The 8524-nt window shown below is 45.8% G+C and overlaps 1 protein-coding gene across 1 annotated transcript in view; it reads right to left on the minus strand.

Moving 5' to 3' along the window:
• Positions 1-508: 508 nt before the first annotated feature.
• The window catches only part of LOC119573540 (uncharacterized transmembrane protein DDB_G0289901-like), a 9406-nt gene continuing 1390 nt past the window's right edge, over positions 509-8524 (minus strand). The window contains 9 exon segments of the mRNA XM_037920753.1: positions 509-742; positions 856-1011; positions 1510-1684; positions 1805-2763; positions 2766-4601; positions 5034-5403; positions 5406-6121; positions 6960-7122; positions 8337-8524. The exon segment at positions 8337-8524 is cut by the window's right edge and continues 22 nt beyond it. Coding sequence (XP_037776681.1) covers positions 591-742; positions 856-1011; positions 1510-1684; positions 1805-2763; positions 2766-4601; positions 5034-5403; positions 5406-6121; positions 6960-7122; positions 8337-8524 — 4715 coding nt within the window. The 3' untranslated portion in view covers positions 509-590.

Consider the following 8524-nt stretch of genomic DNA (forward strand, 5'->3'; position numbering starts at 1 on the left):
GTACATTACCAAATGTACTAAATTACGGCGTTTACTCCGATTTGAACATGTAAAGCGTGACACTTTACATGTCAGCATTCTGAACATATCACCGATTTTAGGTCTGCTCTTGCTTGACTTGTGTATATATATGCGTGTGTGTATGTATCTAAGTAAAACTTCTTCCCATATCGAAGGGGATGTAGGGAGCATGTCTGGAGAGGAACATACGAATTAAGCCGCGGGATGAGGCTGTAGGATGGCCAGTTCCTTTCCGCCCTGACTTTGACCCTAGCATGACGTCAGCATGCCAGCATTCATTCCCGGTCGACTGAGTGGGGCGACCGGGCGCGAACCCAGGACCTTGCGATTGTTCTATCACTGAGTTATGCTACTTCTTACATACACACGTGTGTGTTTGTAGAAATATAACAATGTTGGAAAGTAAAACAAACCCTTAAATTATCATTACATTTACAATTAGCTCTAGCAGATGTAGGGGGAAGGTACAGAAAATCACATTATGTAATACAGGTTTGAAAAGAACTGTAATCTGTCAGTAACCTTTATGTAGTTTGTTTGTTTCTTTTTGTGTGTATGTAGCCTACTATTTACTTCCTTAAGATGCATTTCTTTGCTTTGCTTGAGAACACCCCACCATCTGGACATCGCATTTCAAAGGCTACGCCGTGATTGCAAAGGTAATACGAACTTGGTGTGTCCTTAATGGCATACATTCCTTGCAGATCCTTACACTCTTCCGCTGCAAAAAGAGCAAAACATTAGACAAGCTATATTCCTTTTGTAAGGATGTTGAGAGAAATAAGTTTTATCTAGCCACAATAATGCGTTTGGTGCTGCAGAGAAGTAACGTACGTAAGATGTAGTGTTGTTCTGTCGTAGGGTCTATTTCATTTCTTTTACCCCTTTCCTCACAGGAAACATTTTCAGGGAGGTCACACGTGTGTTTCTGGTCATTGAAGTAAAGCCCTCCCATACATTCATATTTAACAGGAATGCCATCACCATTACCTGTAAGGAACAGATTTACAGTATTCAAAATCTGCAATTTCAGTTACAATCTGGATACATCTCAGTCCACATGCATTTTTGTTATATATATATATATATATATATATATATATATATATATATATATATATATATATATATATATAAAATTGAAATTTGTACAGGAAGAAAAGTCGCAATTGGAAATGTAACCAACACAAAATTTTGGAGCATTCTGTTCTTGCCAAACAGTTAATGTCACATTTGAAATATGTAAACCAGAGATACCGAACAGATAGCTATGAACATGATCATCCCTAATTTGAAATAAGGCTCTGAGCATCAATATCAAGTGATTATGAACAATTATACTCATAAATGTTCAATGATTTTTGATGATACAAACTATCTGTATAATTTTCACGAGAAAATATAGTTCTTTGGAAAAATGGTCCAAAAATATAGGCACCTACAAGACAGAGAATATTTCATAGACACCTATTTTGTGGTATTACTTACAAATGTAGTATTCTGAGCAGCTTTGAGCAGGATACAGACATTCGCACGTAGGATCGCAAGTTGGGTGTCTCTCAGGTTGACACTGTGGGTAATCTACTTGAAGAACACATTGACTCAACTGTGGGTTGAACACAAGCCCTTCGGAACAGGTGTGGAATACGGCGCTTGCATTTGGCTGTTGAAATATTTTAGAAAGGAAATAATAAATAGACTTAGAAATAACAAAAGGATCTGACTTGTATATAGAAAGATTCAGATAATAAAGACATTTTACTTGTAATTAGCAAAAACTAACCTCACAGTAATAGTAGGCTGTGCAATCCTCGGGATGAGGTCTGAGGCAGCACTCACAGTCACAAATGTCAGGCTTCATATCAGGGGGCTGTGTGGGAAGCACAGACTCTGGAATCTGGCAGTCAGCATCAGGAGTAGCGATACACTGGGCATTAAACGGCCAGTCACACACTCGTTTGACGGGATTGAAATGAAGATGGAGGGGACACTTCTTGACAAATGGTATACTGTGAGAACAGTGAATCCATTTCTTACAATCCCGAGGATGAGAGAAAAGACCCTCCTTTTCTGGGCATGAAAATGGACATTCTTCACCTTCATCACCACCTTCGTTTCCGCCGTCTCCATCAACGCCTCCGTTTCCACCGTCTCCATCTCCGTTTCCGCCGTCTCCACTTCCGTTTCCACCTCCACCTCCGTTCCCGCCGTCTCCACCTTCGTTTCCACCGTCTCCACCTCCGTTTCCACTGTCTCCACCTCCGTTTCCACCGTCTCCCCCTCCATTTCCGCCATTACCTTCATTACATGTTCCACAACTCTTGGGACATGTCTTGGCAACATATTCTTGCCATGAACAATCCCCATCGGTTGGCTTGCAGTAACAGTCATTATTGGCAGCCCAGAATCTACAGGCACTCATTTCATCCTGACAGATGTCACCACCTCCATCTCCGTTTCCACCGCTTCCACCCTCATTCACGTTACTAGCTCCTCCACATGGCAGACCTTCCGGAGTCAAGTAGCTGCCTGTCACACACGGAGAAGCCCATTCGTGATCACAGGTGAGTTTCTGTTGGTTCCAGACCGTTCCAGGAGCACAAGGCATCTCTTCAGGACCATACGGGGCACACTGGATGAACTTGCGGCAGTCACTTGGATGTGGCAGATACTTTCCGAGGGAGCAATCAATGATGCAGCCGTCGATGCTTCCACCATTTCCTCCATTACCGCCGTCTCCACCGCCACCTCCGTTTCCACCGTCTCCACCTCCACCTCCGTTTCCGCCGTCCCGTCACCACCTCCGTTTCCACCGTCTCCATCTCCGTTTCCGCCGTCTCCACTTCCGTTTCCACCTCCACCTCCGTTCCCGCCGTCTCCACCTTCGTTTCCACCGTCTCCACCTCCGTTTCCACCGTCTCCACCTCCATTTCCACCGTCTCCCCCTCCATTTCCGCCATTACCTTCATTACATGTTCCACAACTCTTGGGACATGTCTTGGCAACATATTCTTGCCATGAACAATCCCCATCGGTTGGCTTGCAGTAACAGTCATTATTGGCAGCCCAGAATCTACAGGCACTCATTTCATCCTGACAGATGTCACCACCTCCATCTCCGTTTCCACCGCTTCCACCCTCATTCACGTTACTAGCTCCTCCACATGGCAGACCTTCCGGAGTCAAGTAGCTGCCTGTCACACACGGAGAAGCCCATTCGTGATCACAGGTGAGTTTCTGTTGGTTCCAGACCGTTCCAGGAGCACAAGGCATCTCTTCAGGACCATACGGGGCACACTGGATGAACTTGCGGCAGTCACTTGGATGTGGCAGATACTTTCCGAGGGAGCAATCAATGACGCAGCCGTCGATGCTTCCACCATTTCCTCCATTACCGCCGTCTCCACCGCCACCTCCGTTTCCGCCGTCTCCGCCACCACCTCCGTTTCCGCCGTCTCCACCTCCACCTCCATTTCCACCACTACCTCCTCCACATGGCAGACCTTCTGGAGTCAAGTAGCTGCCTGTCACACACGGAGAAGCCCATTCGTGATCACAGGTGAGTTTCTGTTGGTTCCAGACCGTTCCAGGAGCACAAGGCATCTCTTCAGGACCATACGGGGCACACTGGATGAACTTGCGGCAGTCACTTGGATGTGGCAGATACTTTCCGAGGGAGCAATCAATGACGCAGCCGTCGATGCTTCCACCATTTCCTCCATTACCGCCGTCTCCACCGCCACCTCCGTTCCCGCCGTCTCCACCTCCACCTCCGTTTCCTCCATCTCCGTCACCACCTCCGTTTCCGCCGTCTCCACCTCCACCTCCGTTTCCGCCGTCCCCGTCACCACCTCCGTTTCCACCGTCTCCATCTCCGTTTCCGCCGTCTCCACTTCCGTTTCCACCTCCACCTCCGTTCCCGCCGTCTCCATCTCCGTTTCCACCGTCTCCACCTCCGTTTCCACCGTCTCCACCTCCGTTTCCACCGTCTCCACCTCCATTTCCACCGTCTCCCCCTCCATTTCCGCCATTACCTTCATTACATGTTCCACAACTCTTGGGACATGTCTTGGCAACATATTCTTGCCATGAACAATCCCCATCGGTTGGCTTGCAGTAACAGTCATTATTGGCAGCCCAGAATCTACAGGCACTCATTTCATCCTGACAGATGTCACCACCTCCATCTCCGTTTCCACCGCTTCCACCCTCATTCACGTTACTAGCTCCTCCACATGGCAGACCTTCCGGAGTCAAGTAGCTGCCTGTCACACACGGAGAAGCCCATTCGTGATCACAGGTGAGTTTCTGTTGGTTCCAGACCGTTCCAGGAGCACAAGGCATCTCTTCAGGACCATACGGGGCACACTGGATGAACTTGCGGCAGTCACTTGGATGTGGCAGATACTTTCCGAGGGAGCAATCAATGACGCAGCCGTCGATGCTTCCACCATTTCCTCCATTACCGCCGTCTCCACCTCCACCTCCGTTTCCACCGTCTCCACCTCCACCTCCGTTTCCTCCGTCCCCGTCTCCACCTCCGTTACCATCGTCTCCACCTCCGTTACCATCGTCTCCACCTTCGTTTCCACCGTCTCCACCTCCGTCTCCACCGTCTCCACCTCCGTTTCCACCGTCTCCACCGTCTCCACCTCCGTCTCCACCTCCGTTTCCACCGTCTCCACCTCCGTCTTCACCGTCTCCACCTCCGTCTCCACCTCCGTCTCCACCGTCTCCACCTCCGTCTCCACCTCCGTTTCCACCATCTCCACCTCCGTCTCCACCATCTCCACCTCCGTCTCCACCATCTCCACCTCCGTCTCCACCGTCTCCACCTCCGTTTCCACCATCTCCACCTCCGTCTCCACCGTCTCCACCTCCGTCTCCACCGTCTCCACCTCCGTCTCCACCATCTCCACCTCCGTCTCCACCATCTCCACCTCCGTCTTCATCGTCTCCACCATCTCCACCTCCGTCTCCACCGTCTCCACCTCCGTCTCCACCATCTCCACCTCCGTCTCCAGATTCTTTGCTTGCAGACTCTTTGCTTGCAGACTCTTTGCTTCCTGACTCTTTGCTTGCAGACTCTTTACTTGCAGACTCTTTGCTTGCAGACTCTTTGCTTGCAGACTCTTTGCTTCCTGACTCTTTGCTTGCAGACTCTTTACTTCCTGACTCTTTGCTTCCAGACTCTTTGCTTCTTGACTCTTTGCTTGCAGACTCTTTGCTTCCAGATTCTTTGCTTCTTGACTCTTTGCTTGCAGACTCTTTGCTTCCTGACTCTTTGCTTGCAGACTCTTTGCTTGCAGACTCTTTGCTACCTGACTCTTTGCTTCCAGACTCTTTGCTTGCAGACTCTTTGCTTCCTGACTCTTTGCTTGCAGACTCTTTGCTTCCTGACTCTTTGCTTCCAGACTCTTTGCTTCCTGACCTTTGCTTGCAGACTCTTTGCTTGCAGACTCTTTACTTGCAGACTCTTTGCTTCCTGACTCTTTGCTTCCTGACTCTTTGCTTGCGGACTCTTTGCTTCCGGACTCTTTGCTTGCAGATTCTTTATTTCCGGACTCTTTGCTTCCGAATTCATTACTTCCAGATCCTTTGTTTCCGGACTCTTTGGTTCCAGATTCTTTGTTTCCGGACTCTTTGCCTCCAGACTCTTTGCTTGCAGACTCTTTACTTGCAGACTCTTTGCCTCCAGACTCTTTGCTTCCAGATTCTTTGTTTCCAGACTCTTTGCTTCCAGATTCTTTGCTTCCAGATTCTTTGCTTCCATGATACTTTCTTCTAGGTCCTTTTTCTTCTAAGGCAAATTTTCTCTTGCTAATAATTTGGTTTTCTTTGCAGCTGCCGCAGGACTTTGGACAGTTCCTAAGAACAAATGACTGCCAGTCACAGTTACTCCCACTGCACTGGCACCCTCCATTCTTAACAAACTTTGGACAGTCCAAGCGTCGGTCAACGCAGGCCGTTTCCAGGAAAGCACCTTCCTCCCAGGCCCCTTCGCTGCAATCTACATTGATGGCCAGATCGCACTGTGAGGTGTCACGGTTGAAGAGAAGGCCGCTACTGCAGAAGTATTGCACTGCTTGGCCACCCTCACCTGAAACACCGACAGTGCATAATTTATAATACACAAATTGCCATTGATTTTTTCACGTTGCTCTTCCTCTTTCATTTTTGTACCAAAGGGTATCATCATTGATATAGGTGGAAGGCACAGTAGTTCAGTTCGTCTGTGTTATTACATGGGCCCTATTTTACCATTTCGATGTCTCTTTGCTCTGATCCAAATATACAATATGATCGTGTTTCAAGTATCAAGGAAACTGTAGATACAGCAACTGATTATACAATGCAAAGGTCTTTTTTGGACTGTGAATGCAAAATTAATGAGGAAGTCCCTGGAATTCTAAAGCTAACATTTCTGCAAGAACAGGTTGGTAGATACCAATGGTAATATTGGACAATGCGTACCAGTAAAAGATCATAGCATGATATTGCATGCTTTTAGAATACAGTTTCCTATTCCACTCATTAACAGTAATTGCAGCTGTAATCAGACAATATGCAGAGAACTATTAAGTGTAACTTAAAACTAAATGTAAGTGCAAGCATTTGAACGATCCATCACCTTCCCATCAAATAACTACACAACGTCAGAGTGGATATACGTCGGTGATTATTTAAAAATCGAAGCAAGAGAAACTTATTATTGATAGTACTGATATAATGAAGTTAAATGTCAAGGAAAATTATTGCTGACACCTACGTCTGCGACGGCAGGGCATTAAGCTATTACTATTGTTGCAAGGAAGCAACCATTTTAATCGGACAAGATTTTGGCTCTGGAGAAAGGCTCATAAATTGAAGGAAAACAGGCATAGGGCGGAAAAGTAAACCTCTTCTAGATTATCTAGAGTAAGTAAAATAAAACTCACACTGCCAGTAAACAGAGCACATTTCAGACGAAGGGTACCGGCAGTTGTCACAGGAGCAGGTGGGCGCAGGTTCACATTTGGTGTTCTCCGGCAGATCACATTGTTCAACCATGGCGTTGAACATCAAGTCTCCGGGACACTCTGTAAGGTGCTCCACTCCAGCCTGCGAATGGAAACCCAGGTTAGCCAACGGTCGCACAAACACACACACACACACACACACACACACACACACACACACACACACATATATATATATATATATATATATATATATATATATATATATATATATATATATATATATATATATATATATATATATATATATATATATATATATATGCATACATACACACGTATATTTAAGTATCATACTGTGACCACGGCGGCTTAAACATGAACCTACCGTTAGAAAAAAAAAAAGTATATATATATATATATATATATATATATATATATATATATATACATATATATATGTGTGTGTGTGTGTGTGTGCGTGTAATTCTTTTTCTCTCTTTCTCTTTTTCTTTCCTTCTCTTCCAGCCTCCGTAGCCAACACAGAGTTAGAGAAGATGCACTCACTTCGGATTAAAGCTACATCGTTGACTGCTTTGGATTATAACTGTATAGTTGACTGCTATTATATAACCCAAAAGGGGTGTGCTGACTAGAGTTCTGACAGGCGTGTGGAGGCAGGCAACACAGTGAAGCCCTTCCAAGCCGAGACCCTGCCTTTAGGTTCTAAGCAGGTGAGACTGACTAACTTTGAATAGAACAAAGGCAAAAATAGAAAAAAAAGAAAACCTTCATAAATCGTAATTCAACACTAGTCCTGACTGTCTGTGTGGAGAAATCCAAACAATGAACCACATTTTCCAGGAATACCCCAAATGGGTCCTCACTGCTCCGATCAAGATCTTAAGGAAGCAAATGATGCTGCCCTACAGTGGATACGATTTGGAGCGATACAGTGTGGTGATGATAACCCAACATGCGAGTAAAAAATGAACGAAACAAAACATATGTTAGAATTCGCTAAGCTATCCTACAAATCATGATGAATAACGGCTTATTTTTCTAGAATGCTAAACTCTGTCCTTATCTAAACCTAGATTAAGAGTCTGTTCCCTAATTATTTAAAGTGTTAATTATTAATTTTACTTGTTAGACACTAGTTTCTTTTCAGCCATATTACCTGTTAATAACAAAGAAAGATTTAAAAAAGTCATAAGAGTGAAACAGACAGACGGCTAGATAGAAAGAAACGTACCTATGTACTAGATCTAGATTCTGAGCAAATGAATTCATTGTCACTAAGTGACAGCACGGACAGAGTAAGAAAAAGAGAACAAAGAGATAGCAAGTACTGACAGCGTCGCAGTGGTAAAAGGCATCGCAGTTATACGGGTGCGGCTTGATGCAGGGGCCTTCGCAGTCACACGTCACGAGGTCGTCTGTCACGCCTCCTGGGACGAAGGGGATCGTCAGCTCGCATGACTTCTTGAAGGGCGCGCAGGGGGCGTCCCTCGGGTGGTCACACGCCCCTTTCACCGCATTGA

This window comes from Penaeus monodon, chromosome 5 (genome assembly GCF_015228065.2).
Source record: "Penaeus monodon isolate SGIC_2016 chromosome 5, NSTDA_Pmon_1, whole genome shotgun sequence".
Taxonomy (NCBI): domain Eukaryota; kingdom Metazoa; phylum Arthropoda; class Malacostraca; order Decapoda; family Penaeidae; genus Penaeus; species Penaeus monodon.